We start from the raw sequence: 15,352 nt of genomic DNA, 5'->3' as shown, positions 1-15,352 counted from the left end.
AAATGCTTAGATTAAACATTGTAGGATGTATTATGATAAGATACTTTATATACACATATATATATGTCCTTTTCCAAAAAGAACACCCCACACAAAACCTTCCAAAACCAGCAATGCAAATATTTTGAATAAAACAATATGCACTGAGGAGAATGGAAAGTTCAGAAATGATACTACAGTTGATGGTGACTTTTATACATGATCATATAAGGGGCATATCTTTATGTGTGTATTTACAAATACTCTCAATTGCCAGGATTTGCAAATACAACACTTTTTATGTCTCTCCTCTTTCCATGTCTCCCAGGCACAGGTGAAAGTGGCAAGAGTACTTTCATTAAACAGATGAGGATTATTCATGGATCAGGCTACACAGAAGAAGACAGGAAAGGCTTCAGAAAACTGGTTTACCAAAACATATTTACTGCCATGCAAGCAATGATCAGAGCCATGGATACTCTCAAGATACAGTACACATCTAAAGAGAATGAGGTAAGTCAGTACAAAGAGCATTCTAGTTTCAGCCCATGAAGTTTCAGTTTGTACATAAATAATTTGAGTCATAACCTTATTTGAGGCAGATTCCATATATCTGTGGGGAGTTTGGTACCCCACTGTCTGATTCTACAGAGGAACGGGGTGTTTCTAGTAGAAAGAGGGGCTGGGTGAGCGGAGGTGGGATGGAGATGGCTACGGAGGGATAATGTTCAAAGTTGCAAGCTGGTAATAAGTACCCCAAATTTTTTTTTTAAAAAGGGGTTTTTTAAGTTCAAGTTACATAGTTAGACTGTGCGTGACAGTAATATGCCAGCAAAGTCTGGTTTGTCAATAGAGCTCCAGAATGAGAAATTTTGGGTCTACTGTAGGAAAACATCAGATCTGCTTGATGGTGGTATGCTTTGAAACACATGGGTTAGGGCCCTTCTATGAACTTGGTAGCAACCTTTATATAATGAAATAACTTGAAAGTTTGGAATGTCTTCTCTGACCGTTTTTTAGTTTCAATATATGCTATACAATTACATTTTTTATTTCAGTGCTTATGATTCTAGAACTATTAAAAATTAATTCTGCTTCAGTTAAATCAGTTGTATCCTTTGCATCCATCCAATTGCATCAGTTACTCAAGTGTCTTGAAGAATATGCAGGCAAATTATCAGGTGATACTTGTTTTAATCAAGTGGGATTTCCAGTTGGCAAAAATTTAATGTTAAGCTAGGGAAGATTGTGTAGGAAGTATCAAGGGAGAAATAATTTGTAGAATTTATGGGTTTATTAACTGACCTACTATATGAAGAAAATGCAGTTGATAGTCTACTTTTCGTTCAGGAAATGTGATTGTGTATGAACACTAAAAAAAGAAAATTACAATCGGATTTTTTGTTATTTAAGTTGGTTTGTGTTATTTATTCTCCTTAGAGTTATAGAGAAGAGGAATAGAAGATGTTTAAAATAAAGGACTGGAAAATTAAAATTATTTTTTTTAATCACTATAGAGTAGATGGTGTCAGCAAAAGTAAATTTTGCACATGAGAGAGCTAAGGTGTCAGGGTAATTCTTTCCTCTTTAAGACAAATACTGTTTTTAAAAGGCCTTTAAATCCTTAAGAAGGTGGCAGTTACAGAAACAGCAAATGTGATTGTGGGTATACTCCATCCTAATTCAGATGTGTGTATTTTGATGGAAAATTACGATAATTGGAATCTATTTGATGAAATATATTTGTACTGCCTCTTACTGAGTTTTCGGTGGTGGGTTTTTATGTATGTATGTATGTCTTTATTTATTTATTTTCTTCCCATGAACACCAAAATACAAAGGCTTAATAAACAGCAAAGTTTTTCGCATTCTGGGATCTGGGAGCTGAGCTGGATACATTCCCGTAATGCAGTATTCTAGCTAAATTGTGTTCTTGATGATGGCTGTGCTGCCAGCGTCTTCAGATTCGGAAGATTATAATGCAATTTTACAGTTGTTGAAGAGAGGCACAATTTGGTCTTGTGCTTCTTTATTAAAGGTAACAAAGTGTTGAGTGATCACGGTTTGATGAGCTCAGCTTTAGTGGCATTTAGAAAGCAAAGTCATTTTTACTTGCACACAGAGAAACTCTTTAGAGAAAACATGAAAATAACCACACGTCACTCCAGGTACTTTTCAGGAGACAAATGCATTTTAATCTTTCATTTAAGTGATGAATATATGGCAAAGTACTATGAATGTTGTAATTGCCTTTCATTAAATGATCTTAAGCCTGTAATGAAAACCAGTTGACATCAGTGATAAACAGAGCAGTTGCGATTTGTCTTCTTCTGGAAGGTGTGTCCAGTGACCGTACAGAAATCATCAAGTGTGTTCTTCCACATTTCAGAATGTCCATCTTCTCCATGGCATGTTGCCTTTTCTCTGAAAAAAAAAAATGTTTTCCTCTCACCCTTCTATTGTTTTTTGTTTGTTTTTCTTCTATCCAATTTGTGCTTTGACCAGGTCAGGTTTTCTCCTCTATCGACTCAGGAATTCTCTAGTTACTGAATATCTTCACTTTATGTTTTTGTAGTGGAGACTAGATTGTTATGCACCGAGCGTTCCCTTTAAGTGTGATGTATTTGAAAATCCATAACTCATATGTAGACAGAATGTCTAAAAAGGCCTCTTAGTCCACTTAATGTTTGAAAATAAAAGCAAATTTTATAGTAGGTCTTTGAAGAAGTTTCTTACTGCTGTTGTCAGCTGCAAGTATTTAAGTAAATGGTCTGACTATAGATGCTGCATTGAGATGGGAAGGGAAGGGGTTTTTGTTTTATATTGGTTGGAACTTGCTTGGATGAAGAACTCATCTGTATAGTCATGCTTTTACTTTAACCAAACAGGCAATTTTTATATTAATTTCAGTCTGGGTGTTCTTTAGGATGCTGTCTCATTCTCACTTAACTCACTGAGAGTGACCTGCTCAGAATGAGGATCAGAGAATTCAGTCCTATTGTTGTAGGCTTGTGTGTTTGTTTTTCAAAATACCCTGGTAAGATGACAGTGCCTATGTTTACAACTAACAACTGATCTTTGTAGCAGTATGAACAATTACTTTTTTTCCTAAGGAGAAAAACAGAATACTGTTTACAAAAACATTTCAGAAAAAGGTCATCATGTTGCATCTCCAAAATATTTCTTGCTCTCATTAAGTAGTAAGCTGGTGCCCTTCTGTCTTACAAAGTTGCCCTGGCATGAGTGCGTGTCAGCAAAACTAGTATTTTTCTGAACAGTAGAAGAACTAAAATGTCAACTAAATTTTACGGAACAGGTAATTAACTTATGTCAGAAAAGGAGAATCTGAAAAGACAAATACAGTAAGATGAGGTTTGAAAATTACTCAGGGAAGCCATGTAGGTGGGACAAATGGAAAACACACTGAAGAGTATATCTTCGTTCATTTCCTTGCATATTTGCTTCTGAAGATGTTGAAAATGACCTAACACAATTCTCTTCTCTTCATTTTAACTTTAACAGAGAAATGACTTTTCATAGCAGGTTTATTTTAAGACTAATCTGATGGTGTTAACATCACATTATGCTTTTAAAAATACTTTTTGTTATTACAATCAAATTTAAAAGTAACAATGCAGTACTTTGGTAACTGATTTGCATTGTGCTACCATTAATTTCGGTGAAAAAGGGCCAGAACTTGTAGATAGTCCAGGCGTGGTTTTATCATTTTATGTTTTAGAGACACTAACTCAAAACATTCCAAAACATATTGTATGCTTTTTCATAACAAATATGTTTAATTATCGGCCCATGTGCAAAACCTGCGTCTTGGCACTCCTAAACAATTTGATTTTCCAAGGAAATGAGACTTACGTGACCAGAATAATTATATATGTCTTTGGACCTTCTGTCTGGTTGCAGTTGAATTCTACAAAGACGTCGATGTTAAAAAAGTCAAAATTCTTGGCTTCATGCTAGACATTTGAAAATAGAGAAAGGAGGAAGCTTCTCCAAGTAAACCAGTTGAAGAGGAAGTGAAGAATAGACAGAGGAGAGGCTTCTTTCAAAGTACCTATGGGAAGAACTGGTGTTTATTCAGTTACAGTGTGATTTAGCTGCCCATGCATGAGCATGTAGGAGCATATGCTTAGACACTTGGGCACACAACATCATCCCTTCAGCTTGGTCCTGCTCGGTCCCCATGTGTTGCCTGGTGTAGCTGAGAGGTGGCGTTGCTGCCCATGACAGGGAGGTTGGACTAGATGATCTCTAAGGTCCCTTCCAGCGTAGGCCATTCTGTGATTCTATGATTCTTCCTCCCTGGAAGGGCATAGGTGACGACTTTCCCTGCCTCCCATACGATGTGAATGTGCTCAGTTGGGTATGTGTGCGTTAGAATATGTGGGACTCACTGAGGTTGTATAGTGAGATTTTGTTTGCTTGTTTTGGTTTGTTTTGGGTTTGTTTTGATTTGGTTTTATGGTCACAATCATAAGAATGCCTTATTATGTTTAAAGATTGGCAGACCCCTAATGGGACTGTTTCCAATGATACCACTGCCTTGAATGGTATGAGTTCTTATTCTGGCATGTCATGGTAAAAGTGTGTGTTTATAGACAATAATAGTAGTTACTAATAATTATTAAGAGAACTATGGGAGTGCTGCACAGGTCTGTGAAGATATATGAACCAGGACTTCCTTTTACTTTAAAAACATCTGAGTTTCCCTACCATGCCATGTTGTTGATGAGGATGACTACAGGGATCTATATAATTTACTTATCACTGCCAATACTAGAGAAGTTGTTTGCATTACTCCAGTAAATTTTAGTAAATGTGACAGGCTTGATTTAGAGTTGCTTTTTCTTTCTTCCTCTTCTTTGGTAAATTCAGAAGCATGGGATGCTGACAGACTTCCTTCCTAAATAGTTTCTAGACAGAGCTAGGTGCAAAAGCAGTATTGGCATGCCTTTGGTTTTTTCTTAGCATGCAAGCTCCAACTACCCACTTCCCTGTTTTCCAGTGAAATTACTGTGTTCGCTTGTCCTTCAAAATAATTGGCTATTGGTCAGAAATCTTTAGGTATTTTACCCTTTAAAGTCTCACAACTACTAGAAATCTAACAGTTTTCCTTCTAATGTACTCACAAATTCGTTCCAAGTTTTCTGTCATCTTCCTGTTATTTACTTCAAGGTGGAGGCTTTTCTTTGTTTTGTAGGTTTGCATTCTTCTGGGATTGTTTTCTTTCTGTTGGTGAAATCTTAAATTCTATATATTTCTAACTTCCTTTTGGGGGAGATGGTTTAGCTTATCAGAAACAGAGCTAATCTTTCAAATTCTTTCAACTAATTATAACTGTCTTTTGGAAGTTTCAGGGAAAAATATGTAAAAAAAGGTAACTGAAGCAGAAGAGCAGAAAGGACTAAAAAATAAAATAAGTGTATGCATTTAAGGTTTGTGGCAGAGAAGTGAAAGATGGGAGAAAGGCTGTGTATGTATTGGATTTTTAAGAAAGTTTGGGCTATCTTATTTAAACTAAGTTGCGTTTGTGATGGCAGTGATTTTTAACTTCTTAGGTTTCCTGATCTTCAAGGTAGCTGTGATTCCTTCTTTAGAAGGAGCATATTTCCTCTTGAAATACTAGCACATGCACACATATTTGAAATTCTGTTTATTTTAAGAAAAATAAATACTGATGAATAGTGGCTTTTTGGTAAGATAAGTTATTCTGGCCAATAATAGGGTCTATATTTTAATAAATATGGAAGTTTGGCCAGAGTATGCCAGTAGCAGTACTACCAAAATCAGGTACTTCTGAGTTGATTACTTTTTTCCAGAACATTGTATCTATCTTCTGGAATTCATTGAGGCATTTTCTATTCACATGGCCTTTCATCTAAAATGTTCTAACCTTTCAGCTACTATTTCAGTGCAGCATTTAACATAACATACACAAGTACAGAAGCACAGAGCGTCTAGGTAATCAGGTTTGGTTTTGGTGTATTCTGAATGACTGCACAGAAGTCCTTCATTGTGCCTGGTTCTCCTCTTACTTTACTGTTTTATAAATCTTACTGGCATAGATAATACATAGAGGTAAGAAGTGATCTGATAATGAAAAGGAAGGACAGTGGTTATGGAAAAAAAAATTAATGATGTAGAGCTCATGAGTGAAGACTCTGGGCTTAGTTTTGTACTTTGAACTTTCAGCTGAAGGCTGGATAAGATCATCAAGTCGAAATGTTAACCTAGCAATGCCAGGTCCTACTAAACTGTGCCCCTGAGCACCTCATCTACACATCTTTTAAATGCCTCCAAGGACAGTGACTCCACCACTTCCCTGAGCAGCCTGTGCCAATACCTGGCAACCCTTCCAGTGAGGCAGTTTTTCCTAATATCCAGTCTAAGCCTCCCCTGGAGCAACTTGAGGCCATTTCCTCTTGTCCTATTGATTGTCACATGGGAGAAGAGACTGACCCCCCACCTCACTACAACCTCCTTTCAGGTAGCTATAGAGAGCGAAAAGGTCTGCCCTCAGTCTTCTTTTCTCCAGGCTAAGCAACCGCAGTTCCCTCAGCTGTGCCTCGTAAGACTTGTTCTTGAATCCCTTCACCCGCTTTGTAGCCCTTCTTTGGACATGCTCCAGAGCCTCCTATGTACAAGTGGTTAAAATTTTTAGCTTTTAAGAGCATACTTTAATGTTCTGCAGACCAAATATCCTTTCTGTTCTTCATACTCCTCCCTTTGTAACAGCTGAATAATTCCATTGCTGTCTTTGTGGCTGCAAAAGCATTATTTATTAGCAACTGAAACCAAGCGAAGTTCGGTAAAGAAGCCTGCTAATAGTGCCAGAGATGGAGAAGAGTCCAGTTATTCTCTGTGTGCTATAGTTAGTGAGATAAAAAGTGGCAAAACTCTGATATAGAGACTGAAACAAGGTCACTGTACGAAGGCTGCTGTGGCTGAATAAATTTTCTCACTCAGCTTCTCCATCAGAACTTGATGCTTCTGTGTCAGAATCAGGGTGGAAGCTTACACCTCTGGCTCCATCACCCAAGTTCACATCTGTAGTTGTCACAACAGAATTAACTAGAGCTCATCTCTTACATGCCTTGGTTAAGGAGACCGAGGGAAAAAGTACTTTCAATCAGAAAGCAACTATGCATTACCGTTTCTTAACAATAGATTTGTCAAAAGTTCTAAGAAAATAATGTTTAAAGCAAAACAAAAGTCTCCATTTTTGGATTTAGCTCCTCCTCTGAAGGAGCCAGAGGTTGAATCAGTCCTGAACGGAAGATACTTGAAAATGTGTGTCACAGGTGGAGGCTTTTGATATCTGCACACAACTGGCTGTTTAAAAAGTCATGTTCTCTGTGTAAAAGTCTGAGTGACTGATTTTGCTGACAACTTTTTCCAGTTCATGAAGTTTTCTTGTGGGATCTTCCTTGCATACTTTGCTTTTTATTAAGATAAAAATGAGTGAGTGTGTACAGTTGAAAACTCATAATTGTTGGAAGAAAGACAGGATTTTATGGAGCTATTTACTGGAATATGTGAGTAACTCCATTCAATGGAGAATCTGAGAATTTTTGTAGTGGAAAGTTTAATGAGTATTTTTCAAAAGGAAAATTGGCAAATTTCTGTGTCGGTGCAATTAAATCTTTTAATGAACAAGAAGACAAATAAATTAATTGCAGATGAAAAGACCAATTAGTAGCAACTCCGCCAAAATCACTTAAATCAGCATCTGCTGCCATGTTAAAAATGAAAAAGCCACTTTGGAAAGAGAATTGACTAGAAAACTCCTCTAGGCTTGCTCTTTCATTAGTGCTAAAGCCTGTGACGTATTTTGTTGATTTATAACCTGCTGACAGAATTATTCTTTGGAATGAACTTGCCATACTGAAGAAGTTTTTTTAGTGTCAGTGTATTTCCTAGCATATGCCATGGTGCCATTTTTCTTTTTTACTTTTTCTTTTTTCCCAAAGAAATTCTGCTTACATGTATCAAAATGTCATGCTTACTGTTCTTTTCATGAAATTAACTTCTATATTCTTACTTCATATGAAGTGGTTCTGAGGATGATCATATTGACGTTGGTCAGCAGGCCTGTGTATCTGACACTTTTTCTTGGGAAGATACAGAGCATTTTGAAGGGCAGAATATGCTACTCTGCTAGTGGATGTCTCTTTGCATGCTGCCGTGTTTTTTTCTGGCAAGCCATTTCCAGATCTCTGTGTTGCACTGGGAGATGGATTTAGAGGTGTGAGGCTGGCAGTGCTGTCTGTTTGCCAGGGATGGACAACTCTGAACAGGTACGCTGCAAGTGGAGTCTACAAAGGTCCTGATTGCTTGGGTAAAACAGGGATTTCCGTGGCTTTTGATGTTTAAACCAGTCTGCTCATCCATAGAACAACAAGAACACAGTGAACTGAGGCCGGATGGATTTCTGTGTGAAAAGTTGTTCACTCTACTCCATCAGATTGCGGTGGTAGCACTTACTGTGAGTTTAGTTTTCCTGAGGAGTGTATGTGGGCAACAGGGGGAAGGAAAGCTGACCGTGCACAGACTGGAAGTTCATCACAGGGATGGGAAGCCTGGAACAATCTTTCTTTCTGTCACCTGATTGTTACCTCCTTTACTGAAAACCTGCAGCAGTGTTGGATTGCATTTGGATGCAAGATATAGAGGAGAAATACTGGGTTAATTTTTTCAATTCTTGCTCTACAGTGAAAAGTTCTATTTCTTAGAATAAAAAATTAGTGTATTTTATGCACATATTTTCTAATTAAATTAGTGTGACATTAAAAAATATATATCGCAATTTTGAGGTATTTATGGATTGATACTTAAAAACTGAGGTGAAAAGTTGGCTGATTTGCCCTGCTCTTGGCTGGTATAACAAATTTTAAAGGAGCAACAGAGTAAATTGTGTATAGGTAATTGTCATTAAAAGAGGAAAAGGATGAGGATGTAAAAAGCTGCAAAAATATGTGCAGCTGTTTATGGGCTTCAAGGAACTGGCTTTGCGTCAGATGTTTTCTAATACAGTCCTTTGAACATAGTATTATTCTGGAAATTCTGGAGAAAATGCACTAGAATTTTTCTTTTTCCACTTGGTTTTCTGGCTTTTTAATGTACCTCTGAATCCCTCTTGATTTTGTTCTCCAGTTTAGAACATATGTTCATCTAAAAGGGCAGATACACTATTCTAAATGACATTGGTATTAATCTACCTGAGAGTTTCTATATGAAGCTGAGACAGCATGGTAAGCAGTACAATAAAATAGAGTAGTTGCATGCTTTATGGCTAATATGTTTCTTTCGTGTTCCTTTGGTATTTTTTGGATGTGTTTGTGCTGCTGGTATTTATTCTTTTTTCCTCTTGTTTCTTAGTCATTAACAAAAAATTAATCTTAGCTTTCTAGACAAGTCTGAAGTGTCTAATACTTTAAAGAATTTTTGTAATTTCCAGTAGTTTCTGAAAGTGTTGGCTGAAGCATCTTGTGAAAGTTCTTGGGAATTGTCAAGTACTCTTTTAAGACAGAAATCTTCATATAAGTGTCCAAGGAAACTGAAAAAAAAATGTAGAAGTAATAGCATGGATTGTTCAGTTGAGTACAGTGTAAAAAACTGTTATTAGTAAGAACTAATGACTAATGGCCAACAATTTCAAAACAGATGCCTAAAAACTGCATGGATTGCCAAAACTCTCCTGGACAGGAGCTTCAGTAACATAAGTCATTAATGGTGTTAATTACTAATGAAAGAGTACTGATGCCACATGTGAAGGACTCACAGTACTTATTTGTCTACATCATTCCAGTGAAAATACTGACCATCTTTCATGCCCTCTGCCACATGTGCTAAGTGGCAGCTATCGTGGAAAAATTTCTTGTAAGCACTTGTGTTTGCACAACAGTGGCTGAGGTGTTTCTGCGCTTGAGTTATGTGTTCAAACCATGTGCGTTACCATGAGCTAAAACTGGTCTCTGGGAAAAAGTGAGATGGGATGGGCAGCCAATGGCTAGTGGAATAACAGACAATAGTCAGAAAAAGGAATCTTTCTTAACTCCAGCTGATCCCTAGAGGTCTTTTCCAACCTTAACCACTCTGGGATTCTATGAACTCTAGCAGGATGGTAATAGATGGGTGACGAAGAGGCCCTTGGGGCAATGTGAGAAGAGATGGTCTGAAAGGTAGATAGTGAGAAAGAGGCCCAGAGGGGATCTGCAGCTTTAGCAAGTTGTCAGCAGATACCAGAGATGTCCTTTTGTTTTTTGCAGACCTGACCTCCACAGCTGTGATGCACAAAAATATATGTCCCATGATTAAGTGTGTTATAAAGCCATGAATGCCTTGCACTGAATTTATTAGGCTTAAAGAGATGTGTCAAGAGGTTCACCTAAATTCTAGGCTTCTCTCCTTGCTTTATCATTTGTTTCTTTTGCTTCTACTTAACGGGAGAATTGTCTGATGAGCAGAAGAAAGGAGAAGGTAATTATATAGGGCTAGAAACACTGTGGGTGTCACAGAAAGAAAGTTATGGAGGGTAAAAATCTATTTCTGATTTAGTAGTAGAAAAATGCAATTATTAGTAGAAAGATCAGATTGTTTTCCCCCAAGTCGAGAAAAGTAGAAAAACTAGAGGATTTTTCAAGGAAGACCCCTGTGACCACAGCAAATTTTGAAGTATTCTTGTGCAAAAAAGAAATGGTTGGAATAAAGGATCAAAAAACAATTGGGAAAGGTAGAGGTGTAGGAAAGATAGAGGTGTAGGAAAACTAAAGACAACAGAGATTGGACTAGAAAGAGGAGTAGGAATCCTGAAAGTAAGTAAAGATTAATTACTGTTTTATTCCTAGTTGTCCTCTGTTAAATTCCTGAGTGTTACCTTTTTGTTTTGTTGTTACATGTGTGCTTGTTATTCCCTTGCTCTGCTGGTTTCTGCTCTATGTTCCTGCCAGGAACAAATTGGATTAACTACATGGAACATATGTTGTGCTTCATTTCAAGAGGTAACATTACTTAAAAGTATCTCAAAAGGTGACAGCTATTTTTCTGTTATGCCATGCAAATATGCCCTTAAAGTACTTGGCACAAAGATGCAGTACAGAATAACTTAATGGACAAGTGAGATGGTACCATGATTATCTGATCTGATTTCCTGTGCAATACAGACTGTAGGACATTCTTGCATTCCAGCTTGGCTGTTTTTGTAAAAGTTATGCTTCAATTCAAAATGAAATAAGAATCCCTGTAATAGTAAATTCACTTCAATTCTTGTTAAAGCATTTCAGTGATAGGCTACTCTTGTAGGAGTGGATGGAAAAGGCTCCTTGTTCTGCTCTGTGCCAAGCTTCTGCTTTGGGCATGTGGATGTTGTTACATATTTGTGTGTTATCTTGAAAAGTCATCTGTTACTTTCTGTTCTACATTTTGAGTGACTGAGTTACTTGTGCTTATTCTCTTTGATCCCTTAATAGTTCCAGTTTTCTCATGAAGGCACATATTAGGCATGGCTCCAGTTCTTTAGTCAGGATTAGTTCCAAGCTTCTTCATGGTGTGGGATAAAAATCAAGAGGCAGAGTGGCTAAACTAGCTTTTCCCTGAGTCTCCATGTGACATGGTACCTGGCTTGGATGGACAAAAGGCAGTTGGGAAACTTTACCCTCTGCTTTGGTTAGGAGGTTTACATTAAAATAAATACAGATACAGTGGAATGCAGGCCAGTCATTTCTGCCACTTTGGTCAGCCTAGTGTCCTAGGCAGCAGTCTTCCTTGCATGGGTGCAAGTTGTCTTGAATAGTAAAAGAATGCCTTTCACCCTTGTCAAAGCTTTTTTATGAGTGCTCTCATGTGCTTTTGGTTAGTAAAGATGAGGGTTGACAATAAAGAGTTATGTGAGTTTAATAAATAAAATGACAGATGAAATTCGGTGTAACGAGAGGTTAAGTGGTGCATATAAGGAAAAGAAATACAAAATTCACAAAAAATGACAAACTCTTTTGTTGCTCAAGAGTGATATTTTGGAGGGTCTCAGTACATCTTTCATGAAAATGTCAATTCAGCAGTCAGTATCAGTCAAAAAAGAAAGTGATGAAAGTTAAGAAAGAAACTCAGATCTCTGCGCCACTGTATAGTCCTCTGCTTGCCCAAGCCCTGATTACTGTATGCAGTTCTGATCACCTGTTGCTTAAAACTGTAGGCCTGCAAAAAAGTGGACAAAATTACAAAATATTTACCATGAAGACAAGTCACTAAGGACTGGGAAAGAGGTGAGGTGTGGTTATAGTGGTCTATAAAACTTGGAGCAGCATAGAGACAGAACAGGTTGAGCTAGTCTTCATTTTTTCAATATCTTGAACTGTAAAGCACTAAATGAAGACTGAAAGCAAAACAGGGTGTTTCTTCACAGAAACTTAGTCAAGCTTTGGAATTCCTTGCTGCAGGACTGCAGGCAGCATGAGAACCTACTCATGTAGATTCAAGAGCTCAAGCACACCCAAGTTCATGGAAAGGAACTCTCTTGAGGGTTATTAAATACATAGAAATCACATATAGATCTCAGCCTCACTGACCTGGAAGCGATTGGATGCTGGAAGATACACATGAAGGGTAATACCATATGTGCTTGTAGTCTTCCCTAGATGTCACACTTGGTGGCAGCTGAGGATGAGGATAGAAGGACACTTGTTCTGATCTAGGATTGTCCATTGCTTTAGAAGTCTGGAATGTATATAGCAGTGACATCCATGTTGAAAATGAAGTTACAATTATCTGCTATTGTTGTTGAGCTTTTTGATTTTACTACAATGAGTCACTTGAGTCTTTGTAACCTCAGTGTGACACTGGAAATGCATGCTTGGCTCTCTATGTAATCTGAGTTCCAGGTTCTGTTTGAATAGTTTCTCCCCAGAAGGAGAATTCTGTCTCTTCCTTTGACCTCCCAGATTGTTGAATTTTCTTTTGTTTATGTGGAAACGTATACTATTTGCTTGTGTGCTGTAGACAATTTCAGTTGCTGTCCGTGGAATACTATATGTTTATTACTTTCTTAGGTTTTGTATCATGTGTGAACTTGATTAGTTGTCCAAGCAGAATGAAACTGTGAAAGGAAGCAAAAGAGCAGAAATGTTGAAAAACATATCATCTATTCAAATGTGGTCATTCTTTATGCATAAAATTTGTTTTAGATAGAGGTTTTAAGTAGAATGATATTGCAAAAAACTAACTTACTATGTATACTGAAGTGCAGGAAATCTTTTTCTATAAACGGTATGTATATTAAAAAATTTTGTCTGTTCTGTCTGAAAGAGCATAAGAAACTTCTCTAATACTTCTTGCGATGGAAGAATCCCTACAAACTTAATTTCACCCTCATATGAATTTCAGCAAAATGAAACACTTCACTGAACAAGTATATATTTTTCTTTAAGAATTCTTGTTACATTCAACCTGTACATTACTTCAGTTTTCATTACTGGTTGTGGAGTTATTTTTTTAATACTGTATTACCTGCATTGGTATTTGCCTGTATTATCTAAAACAATATGAAAGAAAATTAATCCAAACCATAATAGGCAAACATTTGATTAAAGATCTCAGGACGGTGTTTACTTTGTATTCTCTACAGACAATTTGGAGTAGTTTTCCTAGGCTAAATTAAGTTTAGGTTGATAACACAGTATGCTAAGCTGAACATTTTGGACGTTTTACAGATCTCATGAAACTCCTCATGAAGAACAGATTGCTGGAAGTTCTGGCTTGTATTTTGTTTATCAAGAAAATTATTTTTACAGTGTAGTTGTCATAGAGCTTCCATGGAATGCCTGATTCATGTATTGACACTCATGTTTTACTTTGGATGAAGAGTGTGGTTTAGAAGAGAATCTCTTTATCATCCCCAGTTGCTGTTCCTTGGTTTGGATGTTTGCTTATGTAATGTATTTCAGAGCATCAGAAAAAAACTAGTTGATAAACAGTGAAGCAAAGGATGCTCTTGTGATTGTTGAGTGTGTTTAGTCTCATGCTGAAGTCTCACGAAAAAGAACATCCATGGAGTCCTTTTGGGGTCCATTCTGTTACGGAAGTATATTGATTAAACATGACTGTAAGGACACATGCAGGAGTATTACAGCAGCTTCTGAAAGAGACACAAAAATTTGTCAGAGAATAAATCTGAGTTTGATACTGAGCACTGTTGGTTTTCAGTGACCATAAGGCTAGATGCTGGACAGTCTGGGTAAATTTAAAGTGGCATACCTTTATCTTTGATTCTTCTTTGAGAACATTTATTTCTTCGCAGAATAATTAGGATCTCGCAGGAGTGCTCGTAATTGATATGTAGTATTGCTCAGGAATAGATATTTCTTTCTTAGCTCTATTAATTGACTAAGACATGTCAAAGACACATCCTCATTTTTAGCACAAAATCTTAACCTTGGTTCTGGGATTCAGCCAGTACTTGCATGCAGCTTTAGGTATCACACAGAGATAGTTTTGCTTTTGAATTCTCAGATTATTTTCATGGAATAATCTAATTTTAATGGCTTCATGGTAGCACCATTATGCAGTATTGATTCATTTATGTTTGCAAACAATGCAGTACCCTGCCATTAAGTTTCTTGTTGTGTGTTGGAAAGTCCAGAACAAGTTCACCTGTTGATGATTGTTGTTAATGATAACGTGAGTAATAAATGGTGCTAGCATTCAGCATTGCTGTTCATGAACCAGCATCCTATTATATTGAGCCTTGTAAAAAAGCTAATTTAAAAGGACGGGTGATGCCTAGGAAGTTTAAATAAAGACAAAAGATGTAATGCAGAAATAGACAGTGGTGATCAGCATGACAAATAGCAGCCCTAAATCCATCCTACGTTTGTGAAATTTTCTTAGACAGACATCATGGTAAGCAAAGGTTTTCTCAAGAAATTGGAAAGAAAAGAATGAAATTGATCTCTGAAGGCTTAGAGGGAGCTCTTTCTAAACTTGCGATGGGAGAAAAATGTGAAGATATTGGAACAGGGTGGCATGCGGGCATAGGAGAGAGTAAGATGGAGCATAGCAGTGATAAACCTGGAGAGATTAGATATGTATCAGTGTCCGTGGCATGGAAGATAAAGGTAACTGCAGGATAGTGCTAGTCTCTTGTCTTGAGGCAAACTGTAATATCAGATGCGCTGGTATGCAATAGTAAGCTGTGTGTCCTGGCCTTCTGAGATCTCTGTTAAACCTTTCAAATGCTTGGTAAACTCTTCACCGAGCAGTTTTCTCTTCTGTGGCAGAGATGCCGAAGTCATCAAAATAATCTTCTTTACTAAGTGAGTGCTGCAAATATGCTATTTCCACTCAGAAAACATCCTGATGAATC

At 37.2% G+C, this 15,352-nt stretch overlaps 1 protein-coding gene across 2 annotated transcripts in view; it reads left to right on the top strand.

Moving 5' to 3' along the window:
- Window positions 1–312: 312 nt before the first annotated feature.
- The window catches only part of GNA14 (guanine nucleotide binding protein (G protein), alpha 14), a 42,499-nt gene continuing 27,459 nt past the window's right edge, over window positions 313–15,352 (top strand). Inside the window, exon 1 of one of the 2 annotated variants that reach the window (XM_009864749.1) lies at window positions 313–492. In XM_009864749.1, coding sequence (XP_009863051.1) covers window positions 346–492 — 147 coding nt within the window. In that variant the 5' untranslated portion in view covers window positions 313–345. Of the gene's footprint in view, window positions 501–15,352 lie in introns of both variants that reach the window. The other variant, XM_009864742.1, reaches the window with a different exon arrangement.

This window comes from Apaloderma vittatum, unplaced genomic scaffold, assembly GCF_000703405.1.
Source record: "Apaloderma vittatum isolate BGI_N311 unplaced genomic scaffold, ASM70340v1 scaffold1750, whole genome shotgun sequence".
NCBI lineage: Eukaryota > Metazoa > Chordata > Aves > Trogoniformes > Trogonidae > Apaloderma > Apaloderma vittatum.
The sequence above is the reverse complement of the archived record's forward strand: the minus strand, read 5'-3'. Positions and strand labels throughout refer to the sequence as shown.